At 41.0% G+C, this 23570-nt stretch overlaps 1 protein-coding gene and 1 long non-coding RNA gene across 36 annotated transcripts in view; one reads left to right on the plus strand and one right to left on the minus strand.

The window, feature by feature from the left end:
• LOC309532452 overlaps nt 1–6500 on the plus strand; it is a 28861-nt gene extending 22361 nt beyond the window's left edge. Inside the window, exon 3 of the long non-coding RNA XR_014219866.1 lies at nt 6091–6500. This is a non-coding gene — a long non-coding RNA (uncharacterized lncRNA). The remainder of the gene's footprint in view (nt 1–6090) is intronic.
• Nucleotides 800–23570, minus strand: part of ABLIM1 (actin binding LIM protein 1) — a 219979-nt gene continuing 197208 nt past the window's right edge. For 14 of the 35 annotated variants that reach the window (XM_082222587.1, XM_082222596.1, XM_082222593.1 and 11 more), the window contains 7 exons: nt 23519–23566; nt 12377–12523; nt 6699–6793; nt 6508–6604; nt 4127–4191; nt 2548–2608; nt 800–2032 (listed from right to left, as the gene is read on the minus strand). In XM_082222587.1, coding sequence (XP_082078713.1) covers nt 1995–2032; nt 2548–2608; nt 4127–4191; nt 6508–6604; nt 6699–6793; nt 12377–12523; nt 23519–23566 — 551 coding nt within the window. In that variant the 3' untranslated portion in view covers nt 800–1994. The remainder of the gene's footprint in view (nt 2033–2547; nt 2609–4126; nt 4192–6507; nt 6605–6698; nt 6794–12376; nt 12524–23518; nt 23567–23570) is intronic. The other 21 variants (XM_082222612.1, XM_082222608.1, XM_082222611.1 and 18 more) reach the window with 5 other exon arrangements.

Here is a 23570-nt window from a genome sequence, read left to right on the forward strand (position 1 = left end):
CCATGACTCCACCTAGCTCCTAGTCGTTCCTAGCTGCGACTGGTCAGGCTATGGGGTGGGGCCAATTCATAGTTCCTTTTCTTCAATCAACCCCTTGTGTAGCGGCAGCAGGCTTTAAGCTTTGCTGCCAGGTCTCTACCGTTGCACGTATGTGCAATTGTGTGAGGGCCTGAATATAAGAGAATGAGGGAAGTGGAGGTGCATTTATTTGACCTACACCAGAACGAGGGGAAACCCCCAAACTAGCTAGGGAGACAGTTTGCCGCCGTTTTTTTTTTTTTAGCACCTCTGCAGGCGGTGAACATGGCTTCTATCAAGCCGGCATCTGTTTAGGGCTGCCTTGAGTCACCCGGTGATATACTGTAACAACATAATGGTGAGTTCCAGCACCTATTTTTCTTGAAAAAAAGCACTGGAGGTGGGGTAGGTAAAGATGTGGCTCCCCGCTGAAAGGGGTGTTTAGCAGGCACCACTGCTCAGTTACAGACTGTGCCCTGTGGGTTCTCATAACTGTGGCTGTCAGATGTTTGGTGCTGAAAGCTTACCAGTTTCAAGTTTTACTGAACGCTGCTGCTGTCTATTCCCCAGGAAATATTAGCTGCTCTTGCCCTGTATACATCAATGACATATGTCCTACAGTCCAAAGCAAGATAGGGCTGGCACACAAGAAGCAACATTTTGGGGGGTAGAGGGTACAGACCACAGGGCTACAAGCACAAACTACCACCATTTCATAGGCAAACCATCACTGTCTTGAAGGAAAGTGAATAATGTCTGCACTTGCCTTTGGTTCCAACATGTTAGGCATAGACACTCCTCGGTCCATTCGCATTCCGGGGACATGACCATCTGGGAGGGACTGTATCAGATATAGGTAAACATCAGACACAAAGGTTACATGCACACACACATAGAAAGGGTAAAGGCATTCAAGGTGAATATGGACATGAATTTATACTATGATCCCATGTTAGATCTTTACATCAGCCAATGGAACACTATGATTACGTATTCCTTAAGAAAGTTAACAATCTGGTTTCTATGGTGTCCAACAAAAGCATTCCCAGTAGTAAAGATTAAGTAGCAAGTTAAGAGAATCTTTCTGGTTCTAAGGACCAAAGAATTGACCTACTGGATCAGATCAAAGATCCATCAGATCCTGCATTCTGTTTCCAAGAGTGCCTAGCTAGATGCCTCTTGCAAGCTTATAAACAGGGCTAGCAGGCAGCAGCATTCTCCCCCAGTATCTGGTATTAATAAATCAGTTTGTAGGGGAAGAAGAGGAATGACGGGCAATATTGTCTCACAGAACTGACTTGTCATCTTCTATGTTACTTTTCCATCTATACTTTACTCTGAAGTTTTTGCCCTGTTGTAAAAAAATCTGCCCAGTAAAATGGCAAGTTCCTACCTATCCCAGGCTGAAAAAGACTTTCCACATTAATAGCATAATATGCAATAAAGATTCTGTCCAGATCATCTCTTCATAAGAATTTTACATAGAATTCAGAGTTAGGGCTGGTGTTTAGAAGAAACAACAACCCTTTTTATTGGTCAATCAATGGATCTTCATGTCAGTGTTATATGAGGTCATTTGCTGGCTATTTCTTCCATGCCCACAACCACATACAAAGGAAAGGTCAGGGAATCATATGTGGAAAATAGGAAGATGGTATGGCTTCAGAAAGAGGAGAGTTATTGTCTGGACCTCCCTTGTTTGGAACCAGAGAGATCAGGAGAAACCCGATGGAGAAACAACTGCCACAGGTGGCTTTCAGGTCAGTCTTCCAAAAGCTTACCAAGCAAGTCACAAAACTGGCCTATGCAAGGTATTGTTTTAGCTGTGCCCTTTTCCACAGTGATATAAGTTTACATCATTGGTTAGAAATGAAACATGCAGATAAACATGTGCTAAGAAACTCTTCCCTGTAGCGGAAATTCAGACTTGAGTCACATAGTGGATGAATTGTCGATGAAGTTGGTTAGATACTTGGTTACTTGATGGAAGAAAATCTGTACTGTACCTGAAAATCTGAAAAAGTGATGGGGATGGGGTGGGGAGAGAAACAGCATCAGGATTAGGATGTCAAACAATACATGTTTCATTTAATCCCCGAGCTCCTAACTTGCAGGAATCAACTAAATGTTTCCCAAACCTGGGGCTCCAGCTTTTTTGGACTACAACTCCCATCATCCCTAGTTAGCAGGTCAGGGATGATGAGAACTGTAGTTGGAAAAAAAGCTGGAGACCCAAGTTTGGGAAATACTGAACTAAATGATCAGAATCAAGCAGACAAAACTACAGATCCATATGCATAAAATATGGTTTTAACGTACACATTCCCCTCTTTATTTTAACTTTTTCTCAGTGCTGAAGAACCAGATTCATTTGCAAGAACAAAAATGTGTACATTGCAGCAATAAGTAAGGTGTTCACCAGTCTGCTATGAGAATAGACTAACCACAAAAGCAGGCCACAAAAACCCAAGCGTATAGGTTACAGATATAGCAGCACACAAAAGAAAACCATATTTCTCATCATGTTACCTCGAGCAGCGCTGCTCACATCCCCATAACTGTTGTACTGACCAAAGTCTGTAGAGACCGGCTAGAAGAAGACACAAATGGACACGTCAACCACACTGTTGATCTGGAGTTGTCAAAAATATGCAGCATATGCACATAAAAACAGACCACAGAAGAAGAGAAAATAGGGTAGTGGGGAAGAGATGACTGTACTGAAGCATTGGGTCTGTGAAACAGGAAACACTTGAATGAGTGGAGAGAAGTAGCAAAGATCCCAAAGAGGTGAAAAGCCACAGTGAGCTCCCGTTGCTTGGTCCCTACTCCTGCCAACCTAGCAGTTTGAAAGCACGTCACAGTGCAAGTAGATAAATAGGTACCGCTCTGGTCGGAAGATAAGCAGCGTTTCCGTGTGCTGCTCTGGTTCGCCAGAAGCGGCTTAGTCATGCTGGCCACATGACCCGGAAGCTGTACGCGGCTCCCTCGGCTAGTAAAGCGAGGTGAGCGCTGCAACCCCAGAGTCGGTCACGGCTGGACCTAACAGTCAGGGGTCCCCTTACCTTTACCTAAAGGGTATGGAGTAGTCAGCAATTGATCATTGTACTTTTGCTGCCAGGGGAGCAATTCTGGATTCATTAGGTCTTTACCTCAAATGCTGAAGTATCTTGGGCCAGACCTGATTTTTCCCTCAAAGCATGTACAACCCATTCTTCAGCCAGAAAGGCTTCCACAGCAGCTTACAAATCAATAAAAATAGCAGAGTGCTTGCACTCAGGCTTACAACACAGCACAGAAAATAAAGTGATGGGAGGGAAGAGGAAAACAAACAAACTCAGGCATCAAATTATTGATACCCAAATGGCCGCATTAGGTTTTTCTGAATTATATTTTAAAAGTTTGGGGATGGAATTCCTCCCAAAATGTTGAAGCAAATATCATCTGATGTATTGCTTAAGATACATGAAGAATATACAGTGGAACCTCGGTTTTCGAGCGTCTTGGAAGCCAAACATTTCAGTTTTCGAATGCTGAAAACCCAGAAGCGATTGCTTCTGTTTTCGAACATGCCTCGGAAGTTGAATGGCTTCCATGGTGTGTTTTTCAATTTTCACCATTGAAACTGACATTCTCCCTTTGCACCTCGGTTGTCAAACGTTTTGGAAGTCGAACGGTCTTCTGGAACAGATTACATTCAACAACCGAGGTTCCACTGTACATCAGTTTCTAATATTGCACCACTGCATAAGAATTCCCCTTGTGTTCCTTTTGTGCTACATTGTTATTTTAAGGATTTTCAGAAATGGAGAGATAATGCAGTGTTAACTAAAGCCCAGTTATATCTGATGCCTTCAACTATTTTAGGATGGTTCAGAAATATGGCATACAGCACTCTGAATGTATCTATCCTTGTTTGAATGCATTGAGAGAGCAATACTTGGGAAGGTACATGAATCTATAATCACTTGCATTTCCTGAACTCCAGAACAGATAAAGGGTTTTAGGGCCACCTACTTTCAATCAATACCATTTGGAGACTCCATGCAATTCCTAACAGAATAACGACACATATGACCCTGTCTTATAAGAAATGTTGACTGTTTACCCTATGAAGTCCATTTCTTCCGTAGCCAGGAAGGGAAGAGGTTTTGGAAGCAGCTGCATGTGGAGCTAAACAGAAAAGGGAGAAGGAAATATCAAAAATGTAACAATTTGTTAGGGCAGAAACAATAACACACACATTCAAGAAGTCGAAGTCAGAACATTTTAGAAATCAGTTAAAAGAACCCACAAGATTTTCTCCAAAAGGAATCTTGAAATTATAAGTTTGAAGCAAACTTGGCCTTATTATATTGAATTTAGTTTAGGAGGGTGGAGGTTCAGCATTCTGAAAAGTGCAGGGGTGCTGCATGGGCTATAAAATGTTCCCTGCTGCTCATCTTCTAGAAGTTGGAAGGTGATTTAATGGTGACCGAGGGGTGATGGAACTAGCCCATTCACCCCCACCTGCTTACATTTCTGTCTTAAGGAAAGCCATTTTCAGGGGTCACCAAGCTCCCTGTTTCTCTTCAAAAAGATGGGGGTATACAATCCTCTATGTTGTTTAAAACATAGGCGCCGACTCCATGGGGCTTGAGGGGGCCTGAGCCCCCTCAAAAATTCGTTTGGGGGGCTCTGCCCCCCCAATAATCTCTGACGCCCCTCCAGCAGAGCGCCATCGCCGCCCCTCCCCCAGCCCAAAATGCACAGGGAGGGTCGGGCTGCATGCCTCCTGCCCTCCCTCCCGAGCAAAAGCTCCACCCAATTTCCTTTGGAGCTGATTAATAGGCGCAGCACGCTCTCCCCTATTCGCTCACGAGGAGGCGGCGCCACTTTATTTGCATATTCATGAGCTTATTTATTATTCATGAGCTTTCCCGGGGCCCCCCCCAATATTTTTTATAAGTCCGCGTCCCTGGTTTAAAATGCACTTCTTTTTTAGCCCACAGTTAGTAGGTGAGCACAAAAGGCTCAGTGGTTTAGACAACAGCGCCACCCACACTGGGGTGAGTTCCTGTTGCTCTGTCCCAGCTCCTGCCAACCTAGCAGTTCGAAAGCACGCCAGTGCAAGTAGATAAATAGGTACCGCTGTGGTGGGAAGGAAAATGGCGTTTCCATGCACACTGGCTTCTGTCATGGTGTTCCGTTGCGCCAGAAGCGGTTTAGTCATGCTGGCCACATGACCTGGAAAACTGTCTGTGGACAAATGCCAGCTCCCTCAGCCTGAAAGCAAGATGAGTGCCACAACCCCACAGTCGCCTTTGACTGGACTTAACCGTCCAGGGGTCCTTTACCTTTTACCTTTAGTAGGTAAGCAGTTGTGCTTTTGTCACAAGTACTTCCATCTTAGAGTTTTGAAAAGTGCATGAAGGACATACAATCCAATTATACAGAATCATACACATCCTCCTATAAACAAACGGTTAAGCAGTAATTGTAAAATGCAGTCTTTTCTCTGGAATGTATCATAGTTTGCCCATACGACCTGTCTGGTGAGCCAGTGATTCCGTTTTCTATGATCCAGCACTTTGGAATGTGCTGCCCTGCTCCCTGAGGCAATGCTGATTTCCTCTCCCAATGTGGGAAAGGCTAAAAGGCTATGAGAAGCATAAATATCAACAAGGTGTATGCCACTTTTTAAACATGATTTCCTGACCTAGCTTGTTGGCTTTTCAGGAACACTAATATTGCCGTGACCTCAGCAGTAATCTACATTTTATATGTTATTCATTTAGGCAAGTGAGCAATCATAATCTCATAAAAGATGCTTGTTGTAAAATGTGCAACTCAGTATTTGTTTTCTAAATTAAATGCTGTTGCTTTTTAAATCTTGATGCAAATGAGGGTGTGTTTTTTTTAAAAAAGAATAATCTGAATTAGTCATCAAACTTCAGGCTCTATATAAGGCTATTTTTTTAAAACTCGTTTAAGTTACTGCCAACCACATCATTTTTTTTTCTAATTTGAGAACTAGTTGAAGATTAATTGGAGTAAGCAACATACCGCCAATATTTTTCTGTTTCTTTACAGACCAAAGCAAAGGAAGCTTTCCCAAGAAATCAGCACTAACAATTTTCGTACTGTTCATAAAAATTCTGATCTCATGGATCAGCAGGCTTTCAAACAACATCATGATATTTCCTCTGTAATCTGGGAGTATATTTACTCCCCAGCCATTTCCTCATTTGATTTATTTAAGATGTGCCAAGGATCTGGAATCGGGAAAACTCAATTCTTGCACAAGGCATTCTGAGAATGTATTGTGAAAAAGCCAGCGATAAAACGGCAGACAGTGAACACAGGAGTGATAAAAACAGCTTCACATGTGCGGCACTGATCAACATCTTTTCGCAGAACCGGCAATAGAATAGATGAAAAAACTGATTTTATTTTAGGCAGCCTAATCCATCATTTCCTATAGACCACCCATGTATGCTTTTCGCTTACATGAATTAACTGGAGAGTCATAACGGCTGCTGGGAAGCGAAGACCTTTCCTTCTCCATTTCTTCTTTTAATATCAATTGTCCCAGACCTGAGTTGAGCTGCAAAAATGGGAATTAAAAATTGTACGTAAGCTATTGAAAACATCCAGTTCAATTGGCACAGATGAGTTATTTACATCAATATCATAACCACCTTCATCAGTTGTTCCTCCTGTAGCTGCCGACGTCTCTGAAGCTCCTCAAGATCTTCATCTCTGCCAGTGGACCTGCGGCGCATGTCAGAACCTACTTCCACAAAACCACAGCACAAAGAAAGCTTCTTGCACAACTGTACACAAGGATTGACAACCATTACCCATGTCTCCTTAGGCCTGCCGAATAAAATTTGCTTGCTGAATAACAAAACTAAACTCCACTAAACACAAAGCCAGATGTTCTATCAATTTTGTTTCAGAAATAGCTATGATATACTTATCTCCAGTTTAACTCTTTCACCTTCTGTGTAGAACCCAAATTTTTGTTACCTCCTAAGTGTGACATATACTGTAAATACTGTGGTTTCACTCATTTTACTAGAGGGCCATATTGAGGAAAACTGAGTGCCGACAGCCAAACTCCTGAAAACAGATATTTGGTAAAGTCCCATCGATACAACCATTGCTTGTATCTTTCTCCTCCGTGTTCCTAATTGAGAGGCCATGGTAGAGCTAATTTGGCCCAGGGCTTCAATTTTCTAAATAGCAATTTTGCACATTTTAGCTACTGTATTTTTCACCCTATAGGACGCACCGGCCCATGGGACGCACCTAGTTTTTTTTTTGGGGGGGTGGGAATAAAGAAAAAAAAATTATTATCCCCAGACTTGCTGATAGCTTCCTGAAGCCTGGAGAGCGACCCCTCTTGCTCTCCAAGCTTCAGCGAAAGCCTGCACTCACCCCATAGGACGTACAGAGATTTCCACTTCATTTTTGGAGAGGAAAAAGTGCGTCCTATAGGGCAAAAAGTACGGTAATTTTTTCAAGTGGTAAGTGAATCTCGTACGCATTGTGGGCTGGATCCTGAGGCACCAGTAGAAAAAGCTCTGGCAGAATTCTGGCCCCAAACCTTTCGTACAATAGCTAGAGGAAGACTTTGCACAACTTGGACTTGCATAAGCATGCATCTTGAAGTTTGTGCAAGAACTTGTGTTACAGAAGTGTACCATTGGATTTCAGCTCTCACAATAAGCATCTTGTGCTATGTTCAAAATAGCCCTTATGCTTATATAAGGGGACTTCCACTTTCTAAAGGGCACCTCTACGTCCAACTCCATTAAGTAAATTAAAACTTTGTCAGTTGTAACAACAGGGAATAATATCATAAAGAACTTGGGAATTAGGTGGGCCCTTTTAATAAAAGCTTTAGGATGAAAGACTTGAGCAACTCCATTTCTAGTTACCAATGGGAAGCTGAGATTTGGCCCATGTTTTTAGTGATATATGTTGTTATTATTACATTTATAACCCACCTTTCCTTCACCGAGCTCAAAGTGGAGTACATGGTTCTTCCCCTCCGCATTTTATTCCCACAACTCTATATATGAGGTAGGCATAGCTAAAGTTTTAGATTTTCTCTTTCTCTCTCTCTCTTGCACTCTCCACAGGTTCACCAAGGAGAGGTATATAATATACTATTGCAAGAAAACATCAAAAGCCCTGAATCAATGGTTAAGGACTTTTTTAAAGTTTTGAAAAGATGTAAGACATAATCAATAATAGTGGTTGGATAAACATTTGGTCTTGAATCTAGAAACCCTGGACATTATTGCAGGCTGTAATCATATTCACATTCACTTGGGTTTAAGTCTCACTGAACTCAGTGGGACTTATTTCTGAGCAGAATGGTGAAAACTGTGCTATGAAGTTTTTCTTCTTCTGTGAAACATACATAATATTGACCCAGCTTACAAGGCTGTTGTGGAAAGCACTCTGCCAATCAGAAGAACCACATTTAAGATAAATAACATTTCAGGTTCTACAGTAAGTAAAACCTAAAATAAAGTATTAACCCAAGCATATGAATTCAGTTATTTTGCAAAGACTGCAAATGATTATGGATTTTTAAAATAGGGAAACACTGGAAATGTGAATAGGAAGGGTAAGATATGCAAGCAAAATGGACATGGGGACAATGGTGAATAAAGCAGATGTGGTGAACCATTGGCTCTCCAAGTGTTGCTCCCAACATCCTTGGCCAGTGGCCATGCTTGCTGGGGCTGATGGCAGTTGTTACTGTATTTTTCGCTCTATAGCACTCACCCGACCATAACACGCACATAGTTTTTAGAGGAGGAAAACAAGAAAAAAAATATTCTAAATGAAACAATGGATGTATGATTTTTGTGGTTCATGCTGTGGCCACAGACATGTGATCTGACAGTGCGTTTGGGGTAGCCCAATGCAAAAATCCTGAGGATCCATGTGGATCCATGTTTTGTAACCATGTTTTTGAACCACTGCAGCCCCAGGCAACAGTGGGTGCATGATTTTTTGGGTGCAAGCTGTAGCCATGGACATGCTATGTGATCTGATGGTGAATTTGGGGTGACCCAGTGGAAAAATTCTGAGGATCCATGTGGATCTGTGCTTTGTAACCACATTTTAAGTGGGGAGGGAAGGAAAAGCACTCAAGGGACAAGGAGCACGTGTGTGGTGTGTGGAGAAGGATGCTGCTAATAATGCAGAAGAGGGGTATAAGGGGAGAAGGCTCCTCTCCCGCTTTGCTCCTTCTCTCCCACCTCCCCTGCATAGCGAGCTGAAAAACTTTGCTGCTATTTAGCGAGCTGAGTGGGAAGGAGAGAGGGACAGAGAGCCTGCTTGCTTTAAAGGAGCCAACTGGACAGTAGCCGCTTACACTCACGTAAGCAGATCCTCTCCTCTCCCACTTTGCTCCTTTAAAGCAAGCAGGCTCTCTGTCCCTCTCTCCTCCCCACTCAGCGGCTCTTCTCCTGCTTTGCTGTTTCAGAGCGAGCCACAGAGGAGGGAAGGAAGGGGAACCATGGATTCTCTGCTCACGACTGCAGCAGATCCCCCCCCCCCGCCATCCGTAGGCATTCGCTCCATAACACGCACAGACATTTCCCCTTACTTTCTAGGAGGAAAAAAGTGAGTGTTATGGAGCAAAAAATACGGTAGTTTAGCAACATCTGGAGAGCCAAAGGTTCCCCACACCTAATGTATCATGACAGTGAGTACAGAACCATGAGCTTAGCTAGATAGTACATGCATATGCATGCATTTAAATATCAAAGGATGATTTTAAGAAGCAGAAACTGCTTCAAGAGTGTACATAACCCCTCCTGCCTGCCATTTTTCTGCTGCAAGTTCCTGCTTCCCAGGCTGCTTTCCCCCAAACACTGTTCTGGATGCATATTTTTCCCCTGTCTTCTCACACGCATGAGTCTGGAGCCCAGTTTGCAGGGAGAAGCATTGCAGTGGGAAAATGGTACACAGGAGTAAGATTAGGCACCCTCGTCTCTCCTGCCACTACTGCTTGCTGAAAACAGCCAGCTCCTGAAGTCACTTTTCCTTCTCTAAGCACACCCACACCCTATGAAATCTTTGCTGCCCCTGGATCCTTCCGCATTTTGAACCCTTAGCAGACGTTGCGAACATTTTCCAAAATGTAAGATAACTGTTTCCTGTTTCTTATAAAGCTGACCACATTCCATGTTAGAAGAATAAATTGTTTTCTTTAGAGATCCCCAAATGCCTGCTGTAGGTCCAATTCACCTGTGCCTTCTGGATTTGGTGAAGTCAGTATGAGATGATTTTAGCTATGGCCGTTTCATATGGTGAGTAAGCTGGCTTCATACACCCTATTATAGTCAGAGCTAATGCTTACTATGACCCACGGCGAACAAGCCCTCATTCTCATCTGTGTCACAGAGTGGCTGGGGAAACCCAGCCAGATGGGCGGGGTACAAATAATAAATTATTATTATTATTATTATTATTATTATTATTATTATTATTATTATTATTATATCTGGAATTTCTTACCCAGTCATTTAATATTAATTTTAATAATATACTTAGGGTGCAGTCATACAATAATTTTGAAAGGAAAATCACCACTGTGAAATTTCCTACCCCCTCCATAAAGCTGGCATTGCAAAAAACTCTTTATGCTGACATGATCACACAATGACGAAAAAAGGGTAACATTGATGTCATGTTGTAAAATCACCTCACACTGAGTTCCCCAGCTAACATGAGAATCAGGCTTTTGTATGCAATCAACCGTTAACAGGTAACCAACAGTTACTGTATTTAAATAATCATGTGGACAGATAAAATGACATGATACATATTGGGTTTTAACAAAAAAAAGTGTTTTTAAAAATGAAAAAAGCATGGAAAATAAAATTAATATCTTAAGGCACAAATATGATGCTAATAGTAGGCCACTTTTAACTTCATTTATTTGGAAATCTGCTTGTGCTATGTATTGAAATCAAGAACTTTAAGGACATTTTGCAGCCTGAGATGATGGACCCATGTCCCCTCACTGAGTTCCATAGGACTGGCAACTGACTCTTGCTCCATCACTGGCAACAGGATAACATCTTCCATTGCAGCTAAGAGCAGGAGGTGCAGGACAGGCTATGTGACCCCACAGCTATGACCTCAAACACCTTGCCTCACTCATGCACTGTGCCACCTGGCACCTGCTCACTGCCTGGTCAAACAAACATTGCAATTCAGCAGCAGCGTGGTGCCAATGCCTGGGCACCAGCTCAGGATGATGTGTATGCCTGATTGCAGAGTATGTCCCCCAGCACTTGCTGCCAAATGTGGTTGCCTCAGGTTTTCTAATAATATGACTCACCCTGTCTGTATCTTTGGTTTCCTATCCTAATTAGATACAGTGAAAAGGTGTTGAAGTAAGAAAATCCTTAAACAAGTCAGGCTTCATTGCAGCAGTCAATTTAACACATTGATTTGAATGAGATTATGAAGACAATGTTATTTGTAATCTCTTAACTCTGCCCCTGTAGACCAATTCCTTGGACACATTCCTCAGCAGGCACCTTTTGTTTTAACCTTTAAATGCCTGCTGAAAACTTTCCCATGCTGCCAAGCTTATGCAGGCAATTAAGAAAACACATTTCAATAATAGGTGATGGTCTCTGATTTTAAGTTTTTACAAAATTTTATTGTATATAGATACTGTGGTCGAAACCACACTTGATTTTTATGATATAGCAGCATATAAATATATTCATAAAGAAATGATAATATTTTTGACTAGAAACTAAGGAGAAATATCCAAATCCTCACTTTGCTTCTCAAAAAGTTTCCCACAGAAACCTCAACTTCCTGTTTAAACTCTCTGAATTCAAAAAGTGCATTGTGATTTTGGGGGCCAAAAGCTCTTAAAAGGGGGAAATCGGAGGAACAGCATGTACACATGGGGGAAAAAATTTCCCTTCATAAAGCTCTTGTGCTAAACCCTAAATGTCTTTATGAACTCTAGATACTTTAAAGCAAAGCTTAGAGGTTCTGTGTTAGACATGCATGGGAGGGGTCCAAATGAGAAGGAAACGCAGGAAAACCTGGGAGTGTGCACTTCAATGGAATGTAGACTCCAGGGATTAGAAATCCCAGAGTCTGAGGTTATACATTCCAAACTACAGGGTTTTCCAGGGAAACCCCTCTCCCCATCTTTTCACATTATATAGTGTAGCACCCATAAGACTCTTAAGGATCAGGTGCAAATGAATTCAATGTCCCTGTATCACACACTAATTAATATTAGTCTAAATTTATTTATAGGTTAGTAGAAAGCTGGGGGTGGGGTTTACACTTTTTGTCACTTGTTGTTCCATACCTACAGCCGCAAGTGCGGGTGGACCTGGCCAGTATTCTGTCTCAATCTTTGGAATCTCGTTGGGTGCTGGAGCGTGGGCTGCTGGGAACTTGGAGGACTTGATGATATCATCGGAAGACTTGTTCTGGGCTGCCAGGGCAGCTGCATCTAGATGGCAATCAGGGGAACTTAAGCTATCAGATTAAGTTGCTCCATCAAGGCTATATGGTTCTTTTCTACTTCATGCTCTCTTACAATTGAAATAGTTAACACTATAAGCACTATTATTTCATCTCCTTATTCAGCAAGTGAGGGCCCCTCCAGACATCCTTTTTATTGTGCATTCTTGGTGGTGTTGGGGCAGTTTTATACAATCATTCTTTCAATACAGTTTGTGACTGCAAAAGTTTCGGGGCAGTCAAACTGCCCTGTATCCAATTGGTGCATGTTTTGTAGCTTCTTGTTGAAGTCCTGTAATTTCTTACAGCACAAATATTCTGGGAGTGGCAGTGGTGGTTGTCCTGCTTTTGTTCGGCAATAGCACAGAAAATGCCCCTCCAGAGGGCAATAATGCAGTAACACTGGGGAAGCATCACAGAATGTAAATAAAGCTGAAAGACGGGTGGATGGTTCAGGATAAATCTGCCACTAACGCACTATTACTGTGTCAATGACAAGTGTAAGACACCGTGTGCCTCCACCCACCCACGGTGGAACACACACACACAAATAAAACACCAGTCTGGAGAAGCCCTGATATAATACTCCTATTAACATATTGTGGCCAAATTTTAAGTTCTAATTTCTGCAAGAAAACCCCAAGTTTCATGAGAACAGCGCATTTGAAGGATGCATACAATCACAGCATTAAATCAGAAGTTACAGTGGAGTTCTGTAATGGAGTGAGCCTGGCTTCCTCCCACCTTTACAATGTAAATAACAGACAAGTAAGTCATCCAAAAGCTTGAATTCAGCTATCTTGCCTATTCCAAATGCTTCAGGGAGGCATATGGGATGCACACGTAATCATTTAAAACAGGGAACCCGTGGCCTTTCAGGTGTTGTTGAACTCCAACCACCATAAACCACAGACAGCATGGTCAGGGAGTATAAGGTGCTGGATTTCAACAACATCTGGAAGGTCAAGATGTCTGATTCAAATGCTCTTTAGTTGCCTCAGGCTGCTTTTTTTTTAAGAAGTTGCAAAATTGTTCCCAGGTCAACGGAGGTGGGTTTGTGACATCACAAGTGTCTGCTAATTAGCTCTATGTACAGCCAACTTCTGCAAAATTTCACGGGACCAGTTTTCCTAAGCTTGATCTGGGAGAGAATTGTTTTGTTTGAATAGAACACAAGTATATTTCCAGAGTGGTACTATCATTTCAATAATCCTAGGTTTGTGCACAGCTTTAGAATGGATTTACAAAGCAAGTCCATTGGAACCACAGAAGCATTATATGGCAGTCTCTCTTTTTTAAAGCAACTGCTGTTAATAAAAAGAAGAGTTCAGTGTGCCTCTTGGTTTGCCATGTAAGGCAAGAAGCCAGGGATATTTAGTAGTGTTCTACTGGATGTAATCTCATGACATTTTACAAAATTTCTCCAATGGGAATGAAATTTGCTGTGTATTAATAACTGTAAACTTTCTACATTTCCTTAACACATTCATTAAATAAATACTTTTTCATCAGTCCCAATCAGTAGTTGGGTAACTGCTACATAATAATTAGCTTCATTTTATTTTGGTTAAAGCTCTTATTAAGCATCCTTGATGTTTACTTCAGAGCATTGTCATCACCTTGTGAAATTGATCCCAAAGCAAGGTATAGTAATAGTGTAATATTTATCCTGGCAATTCACACTTAGGGTGAAATTATACTATCATTATGTATGAGGGAACATCGCCATGAGATGCATGCAACTGTTCTTAAGATCCATGTATATTTGAAAAGAAGAAGGCAGACTTAATGCCAGTAAATAACAAAGAAAAAACATCACCTCAGGGCAGAGTTTTACATATACAAAATGACAGGGTAGTTTCACCCTTTGCTGTTTTCAATAACCAAATGTTAGGCTGATTCCACTGTGTATGAAGCAACTAAAAAAAGATAGAAAAGAATGTGAACTAGAAAAACTATTTCCCAAGATATATTTTGTGTCTTTACTATTTTAAGGTTTGTGTTTCTGAAAGCCTCCAAAGGGTATTTTCAGATGTCACAAACTTAGCTAAAACTGAGGCCTGTATCAGAAAATGTTAGAAAGTTATACAGGGCCATGCTTGCATAAGAAGAGAAAGGGTAAATCCAGATATTGGTTGTCCATCTGCATATTATATAAATATACTTCAATGTTTTAATGCTCCGTTCAAATGAATTTGGCCATTTTACCTGTGATCACTTAGAGGAGAGGTGGGAAACCACCAGCCAATGGACCTAATCAGGCCCTGAACAGTTCTCAATTCGACCCTTAAGACCCTTTCCCCTAAACCATGGCCATCTCAGCCTTAGACTGCAACTCCATGATATTTTAAGACTTTGTTAACATTTCTTAAAGTACATTTTTAAATGAAAGTCCTGCAACTATTTAGTCACGCATGATGGAAGGGAAAGTCTTTATCAGATGCTACTACATAGTTAAAACCTTAACTAGATTCATTCTCCAGAAGAAGAGAAAGTAGAGTGAAAGAATACTAACTTTTTAAAGTTTGCAAGTTATAATAAAATGTAGAATTTTTAGGGAAGAGCAAACAAGAAACAAAAGATGTTTACTTGCAGAAGCCCCCTTACTATTTTGAAATATAATAAAAATTGTTCAAAAGAGATGTAACTAACTGGAAATATCTTGTGCACAGGCTTAAGTGAAACAAATGAAAGCTGCACAAGAGTTTCATCCTGTGCAGACTAGCAGCTCTCTTTCATTTCATTTTTTTTTTTTTTATAATAATTTTTATTACATTTTTTACAGGAATAACAAAGAGATCAAAAGTAAGAAGAAAAAAAAAGACCAGAAAAAAAGGAAAAAGAAAAACACGACCATTTCGATAACTCATTTCAAATTTCCATTGGACTTCCCCCATCCCTCGCAGAATGCATTTCTTAACAATAAATTTATCAGCAAATTATATCCTTATTTCATATGTTTCTTTCTATTTTCAATTACAGTTTAAATTTAAATCTCTTGATCAATATATACTCTGAGCAATATACCATAATATCGTTTTTACCCATTTAAACCTTAATTCTTTCATAAATCTTGTCAAATTTCATAAATAATTAAGTTTTGTTACTGGGGCTAGATTCCCAATCACACGACATCTTATGTTTCATATAACTTATAATACTTTTGCAAATAGTCTTTAAATTTTTTCCAGTCCTCCTCCATTGCTTCTTCTCCCAAGTCTCGAATCCTTGCAGTCATCTCGGCTAATTCCATGTAGTTCATCAGTTGCGTGTGCCAGTCCTCCAGTGTGGGCAAATCTTGGGTCTTCCAATGCTTAGCGATAAGAATTCTTGCTGCTGTTGTAGCGTACATAAAAAAAGTTCTATCCTTTTTAGACACCTTCTGGCCGACAATGCCCAGAAGGAAGGCCTCTGGTTTCTTGGGAAAAGTGTACTTAAACACCTTTTTTAACTCATTATAGATCATTTCCCAGAAGGCCTTCAGTCTTGGGCAGGTCCACCAGAGGTGAAAGAATGTTCCCTCAGCTTCCTTGCATTTCCAACATTTGTTATCGGACAAATGGTAAATCTTAGCTAGCTTAACCGGGGTCATGTACCACCTGTATACCATTTTCATAATGTTTTCTTTCAAAGCATTACATGCAGTAAACTTCATACCGGTGGTCCATAACCTTTCCCAGTCATCAGACATAATATTATAACCAATGTCCTGAGCCCATTTTATCATTGCTGATTTAACTGTCTCATCTTGAGTGTTCCATTTAAGCAGCAAGTTATACATTCTCGATAATAACTTGGTCTTTGGTTCAAGCAACTCTGTCTCAAGTTTCGATTTTTCCACCTGGAAACCTGTTTTTTTGTCTAGCTTAAAAACCTCGTTAATTTGGGCATAATGCAGCCAATTTTGCACCTTATCCTTTAGTTTTTCAAAGCTCTGCAATCTCCAGTTACCTTCAATATTTTCTATTATTTCCCAATATTTCGGCCAATAAGCCTCCATATTGGTTGTTTTCCGAGCTTTGGCCTCTATTGGTGAGATCCACCTCGGAGTTTTGCTTTCCAATAAGTCTTTGTATTTTTTCCAGACCATATATATTGCTTTTCTGACAATATGGTTTTTAAACATTCCATATGATTTACCCTTGTCATACCACAAATACGCATGCCAACCTAACGAATTGTTGAAGCCTTCCAGATCTAGGACATCAGTGTTTTCTAATAGAATCCAATCTTTCATCCAGCAGAAGGCTGCCGCTTCATAGTATAGCCTTAGGTCCGGCAGGGCAAACCCCCCTCTCTCTTTTGCATCAGTTAATATCTTAAACTTTATTCGGGGCTTTTTGCCCTGCCAGACAAACCTAGAAATGTCCTTCTGCCACTTTCCAAAGCATTCCACTCTGTCCACAATCTGCAAGGCTTGAAACAAAAACAACATCTTTGGCAAAACGTTCATCTTTATAGCTGCAATTCGGCCTAACAAGGATAATTTCAGTCTTGACCAAATTTCTAAATCTTTTTTAACTTCTAACCAACATTTCTCATAATTATCTTTAAATAGATTCAAATTCTTGGAAGACAGATTGACCCCCAGGTATTTCACTTTCTTAACAATATTTAGTTCTGTCTCTTTCTGAAACCCTTCTGTTTCCATGGCCGTCAAGTTTTTCCCTAAGACTTTAGTTTTTTGCTTGTTCAACTTAAAACCCGCCACCCGACCAAATTTCTGGATCAGTTCTAAAACTCTTTTTGTACTGGGTTCTGGCTCCTGCAGTGTTAAAACCAGGTCATCTGCAAATGCTTTCAGTTTATATTGTTTCGCTCCGACCCGTATTCCTTGTACCTGCCGATCCTCCCTTATCATGTTCAGCAAAACCTCCAGGACTGAAATAAACAATAAGGGGGATAGGGGGCACCCCTGTCGTGTTCCTTTTTCAATATGAAGTTCTTCTGTCACCACATTGTTCACTATCAACTTAGCTTTTTGTTCTGAATAGATTGCTTCTATTCCATTCTCAAACCCCCTTCCCACTCCCATCCCTTCCAAATTTTTCTTCATAAATTTCCAGGAAATGTTATCAAAGGCCTTCTCCGCATCAATAAAGATCAATACTGCTTTGGTGTTAATATTTGTTTGTAAAAGTTCCAAGATATCAATAATGTTCCTGGTATTATCAAACAAATGTCTGCCTGGGAGAAAGCCGGCCTGGTCTTTATGGATTATCTCATTTAATACTTTTTTAAATCTGTTGGCCAGAATATCCGCAAATATTTTATAATCCACATTTAGGAGTGAGATGGGACGGTAGTTCTTGAGTTGAGTCTTTTCAGTTTCCACTTTAGGTATCAATGTGATGAATGCTTCTTTCCACGTATCTGGTGCCTTCCCTCCCCCCATAATCTGGTTACAAACCTCCTCTAGTGGTTGTATCAAATAGTCTTTTAACGTCCTATAATACTTGGAGGTAAGTCCATCAGGTCCTGGAGATTTGCCCAGCTGCATATTCTGAATGGCATCCTCGATTTCTTGTTGTGTTATTTTACAATTCAAGGTTGATCTCTTCTCTTGAGATATTTCTGGAAGACCATTTTCTTTCAAAAATTGTTCTATCTCGGTTACATCCTCGGGTCCTTGTGTATACAGCTTTTTAAAGTATTTCTGGAAACACTTTCTAATTTCTCCCGGTTTCTGAATGTTCTTTCCTTCAACTTCTAGATTGGTAACGTAGTTTAATTTTTGTCTCTTTTTCAACTGCCAAGCTAGCAGTTTCCCACATTTATTCGCCGATTCAAATGATCTTTGTTTCATTTGTTTAATTCTCCATTCCACTTCTTGGTTAATCAGTTGCGCATATTGTGACTGGTGGAATTTAATTTCTCTTAAGGTCTCTTTGGATTTTGGGTTTAATCTTAATTTTTTCTCGCCGTCTCTTATCTTCTCCAATATCTTGTCCTTTTTACCATTCCAGAGTTTTTTCTTAATCGTATTCTGTTGTATCAGAAACCCTCTCATAACAGCTTTGCTCGCGTCCCAGATTGTTCTTTTTTCCACCGAGGTGTTCAAGTTGATTTCAAAATAGTCCTTTAAAGCTTTTTGGGCCTTCTTTACAATCTCTTGATCTCTTAGCAGGTTGTCATTCATTTTCCATCTGAAGGAGTCGGCAGTAGTAAATCTCATTTCCATTTTCAGAGCGTTATGGTCGGAGCAAGTCTTTGGGCAGATTTCTATTTTTGTGGTCTTAGGTGCCAGCCCTCTAGTTGTCCAAATTTGGTCGATCCTTGTCCATGACAGGTGGGCCTCAGAAAAGAAAGTTCCTTCTTTACCTAGGGGGTTTCTCGTCCTCCATGAGTCAATTAAATCCATATTGTCAGTTAGTTCAAAGAAAGTTTTTGGTAGTCTTCCATCTTTAGTCAAATTCTGGTTCTGTGACTTATCCATAAAAGTAGAGACAACCCCATTCATGTCTCCCATCATAATGATGTTAGAATAGTCCAGATAGTCCAATAATGTCTCATGCAGCTTCTTATAAAATTCTGATTTCCCCTCGTTTGGTGCATAAATTCCTAATATCAAAATTTTCTCTCCTTGGGTCGAAATCTCAATAGCCAGGATTCTTCCTTGTTCATCTTTAAACAAAAGTTTCGGTGAAAGAGTCTCTTTGGCGTAAATCACCACGCCTCTCTTCTTGACTCTGTCTGATGAGATGAATTCTTGGCCTAATCTTTTATTTATTAACACCTTCCTGTGTACCCTTGTCACATGGGTTTCTTGCAAACAAATTATATCCAAATTCTCTTTCTTTAGGATATGGAAGATCCGTTTGCGTTTTTCTGGGGAATTCGCGCCATTAATGTTCCAACTATACAGCTGCAGAGACATCTTGTATCAATCTGTTGTTACTCTTGTGGGGTGTCCTCTTTTTTGTCCGAGTCCGAAGGTGGTAACTCTTTCCCTAACTCTGGTGGTGGCCAAATAGCTGCTCCTTTCTGTAGGTCTTCTCCGTGATCGTGTAGGAACTTCTGGCAATCCTCTTTCGTTTTGATTTTTATCTTCTTTCCTTTGTATTTAAATAAGACACCTTGTGGGAACTCCCACCTGTAAGGTATTCCGTTACCTCTCAAAAGTCCAGTTAGGTCAGTGTAGTTGGCTCTTAGATCCAGTAATTGTTTAGGGATATCTTTGTAAATTTGTGCTCTTCTATCCTGGATCACAAGTGCTTTATTGAAGTGTAGATCAAGTAGCTTGTCTCTCTCCTGTTTAGTCCTTAAAATAATCAAACAGTCTCTAGGCCTGTCCTTCCCAACGACTCTTCCCAATCTAAATGCAGTCGTTATTTTGAAATCTGTGTCTTGGTTTATACCCCAGAATTTGGAAAATTCTGCCGTTAAAAAGCCGGTCAAGTCCTCTTTCTCAATCTCTGGGATAGAGCGTAATCTCAGGTTATTTTCCCTGTTTCGCAGTTCCACCAAAGACAGGTAGGCCTGCTGGTCTGTAATATGTTTATGGAGCGGTCTTACCTCCCCTTTCAGTTCCTCCACTCCTTTGGCTGCAGCCTCTGCTTTTCCAATCGCAGCCTCCGCCAATTTTCGATTTTCAGATGTTGCGTCGTTTAAGTTTCCAATATCTTGTGAATGCTTGGTCACCTGTTCCGAAAGTTTGGTAATTGAAGATGTGGCTAAGTCAATTTTTGCAGTTTGATCATCCACTTTTTTGTTCAAAATTGCGAATTGTTGTAACATTTCCTCTAAAAGAGTGTTAGATCCTCCAGATGCCATATCCTCACCTATTGGTTGTTCAGCTTCTTCAGCTGGTGTTGTTGGCGAGGGTGCAGTCTGTAAAACAGCAGGGACTGAAGATCTACGTCCCTGAGAAAACAGGGTTGTTTGTGTCAGTTTGCCTTTCCCTGCCTTCGACGCAGCTCTTGTTTTTACCCTGTCGCTCATTCCACACCTGTCTTTGGATTCAAGGTCAGACTGTCAAAAGTTTCATGAGAAAGGCAGGCGCAAGCGTAAACAATCTAACCACAGAAAGACAAAGCAAAGTTGGTTCTCAGGAAATTGTAAGTCCCAAGTTCCACTAGAGGGAGTAATGTTGCAATTCAGGGAAGAAGAAACAAAATTTCAGACGCCATTAAAGTTCCTTAAGTTAAGTAAATTAACGATGATCCTTGGAAAAGACCTTTTCCCTCTAGCAGAGCTCTCACAATATTGCCATAAGTTTCTTAAAAGGTGCAAAGTACAGTTGTTTAATTGTATCCAACAGTAGTGCCTCTAAGTGTCATTTCAAATTTATAAATGTATCCGCAAAATAGCCTTTTGTCCCACTGCAAGTCCGGGACTGGGGGTTTTAAAGTCTTTAGAATTTAGAAAAGTCCAGTAGAGGAGAAAGTCCCCAAATAGGATACAGAAAATAGCAAGGAAATAAAAGTAACTTGCCTGCTTCAGTTTCCGACTTTTCCGAACGTATGATGTCTCACTTTAAAATCTCTCCGCACTGCTTCCAGCTTGTCAAATCTTTGCTTTTGATCACTAGCATCCTCGGGAGACGGACTTCCTTTTTCTCGCCTCCCGCTTTCAGCCAAATTCATAAATTTGTAATCCAATTTTGAGTAAATCTTACTCACGAGTAGTTGGTTTGTAATCCAATGTAAAAGGAAGAAAGGTCGGCGCTCATCCGCAACAGCCGCGCGGCTTCACTCCCGCAGAAAGAGCGATGAATCCACAGCACCGCTTCCCCTCCGCGCTTCCGGAGCCCCTTACGGGGTCCCTTCTTCGTTTTGGGGGTCGCTCTAGGTGCCCGCCGGATCCCACGGCCACGAGCTCACTCTGCTCGTGGTTTTTCTTAGTGGGTCGTCGCTTTGCCGCAGCGAACGACCCTTTTCTGCGGAGCCCCTCTTCGCAGCGCAAAGAGGACCGCCATTGCTTGCTTCGCGCCGCCTCCGGAAGTCGCAGCTCTCTTTCATTTCAAAGGGGCTTATGAACAAGAAAAGTTCCTGAAAAGCTGTGAAGTCTTAATGCAGAAGTGAAGAACCTTTTTCAGACTGAGGGCACATTCCCTTCTAGGCAGCCTCCCAAGGGTGGGGGGCTCACAGGCAAAAGTGGGCAGAGCAATGAATGTAGATTTAAACTTTTTACAGTAGGTCAGTTTCTAAACATGCTGAATATACCCCTTTCTATCCTCCACCCAGGCAAGCAAGGGACACATTCCAGCCAGCCAAGATCAGTCCTAGAATGGTGTGGCTGGGGAGCAGGGGTGGGTGACTGAGGAGGGTGTGTAGCTTGCGGAGGGTCCTGAGGGCCAGAAGAGAAGTCTCATTTGATGCCCAGATCGGAGGTTTCCCATCCCTGCCTTTAATGGATGAGCAGCTACCTTGGCTCATTGCTCAGGGAATTACAAAAACATGCCTTCCAGCAGTACTTACGTATTAGAATTGATGAGGTCAGTGGCAAAAACATTCACATGTTAATGGGAAGTGAGTAGACACAATAAAAATCATAGAGAAATAAAAATGATGTCAAGAAAAAAATTAAATGGCATGATTAAAAATTAAATTAATAATAATAATAATAATAATAATAATACAAATGCCACCCCATAATAACCATCAGCCGTCAAGCAATCTAAAACTTTTGCATCCCTCTGCCACCCCTGATCTTCCTACTATTTCTGTTTCCATGAGTCTTTACCTAAAAGCTATAATTATAATTAGTTTCTTTCTAGATACTGTGAAAAATGTATTTTCATAGCCAGATCTCCAAAGACTACTGAAATTCCCTCAGAAAATACTGCAATGTGACCTTTGCTGTTAAAAAGAAATTGTGAATTGCTAATTGTGAATGCTCCATTGTCAGTGCAGAACCGCTGAGGAATAACCCTGCTATGAAGACACACTATTCGTTTTTTACTCGGAGCATTCAACATTGGGCACATGTTGAAAGACACTCTGTAGTTACTACAGACATTCTACTGCTTTGCCCCTGCACTCAAAAGCAGATTCTTGTCAGTTCTACCTCATTTTAAGCTCAGTCGAGCACAGCAATACACAATGGAGACCAAGCTTGCTCCCATGCCAGCATCAATAAATGAATGAGGGTCATGAGAGAGATGAGCGTGCTTGTTGGATTATGCTCTTTCAGTATTCATTGGGACCATGCTTTGGTCAAGTGACTTTCCCCATCATTTCTCATATTATTAAAGTGGGTATTCCAGTGGACAGGAAAACTGATTTAAAAACCTAACTGTTCCTGTCAGAGTTTTTTAGCTAGTTATGACAGTTTCCAAGAGATATGTTGCTTTCAATATTTCCAGAATTATTAGTGCAATATCTTTAAGCAAATTTGCATGTGGAATGCTGGCCTGCTAGCTGTAAAACAACCCTACACGACTGCAGCTTATATGACTGAAACAAAGGCCAATAAGACATGTACTATTTCTGTTTGCAAGCAGGGTACTACATAACAAAGTAGCCGTGATGGATTATCATACTCTGGAAAACGACATTCAAAGCAGTGAGGCATACAGTGTAAAGTAATCCTTCATCTTACACGGGTTTGGTTCCAAGCATTATGCATATGTGTGAAAATTGCATATAGTCAAACCATGGCGCTACCCTGCGGCTAGTGTATCTGCAGCACTCCCAGAGCCGGCGCAATGAGTAGGCCTTGCCCAGCAAGCAAGACCAAGAGTTTAAAAGCACATTTTGTGCCAGGTCTGCTTGTGTTACCCTGTGCCTTCCTTGGGAGTTGCACAATTTCAACCAGCCTGCTGCCAAACACATGTAAGATGAGAGATCTTTCTGCCTTTCAAACACCCTCTGTTTACATCAGAAAAAATGAAACGTAAAAGGTGATAAAGCAGGCAATAAACCGCTAATGTTACAAAAAATTAACATGAAGACAAAGCTCTGGGTAAGTCAACAGTTCAGTCATGCAGCTATTTAATATATTAAGATTGTCTCACTTTGAAAACAGAAAGAATAAGGTTTACCATGCTGTTTGTAGATAGGAGGTTTTCTATAAATATTGATGCCTTGATCTGT

This window comes from Podarcis vaucheri (genome assembly GCF_965113315.1).
Source record: "Podarcis vaucheri genome assembly, chromosome: 5".
Taxonomy (NCBI): domain Eukaryota; kingdom Metazoa; phylum Chordata; class Lepidosauria; order Squamata; family Lacertidae; genus Podarcis; species Podarcis vaucheri.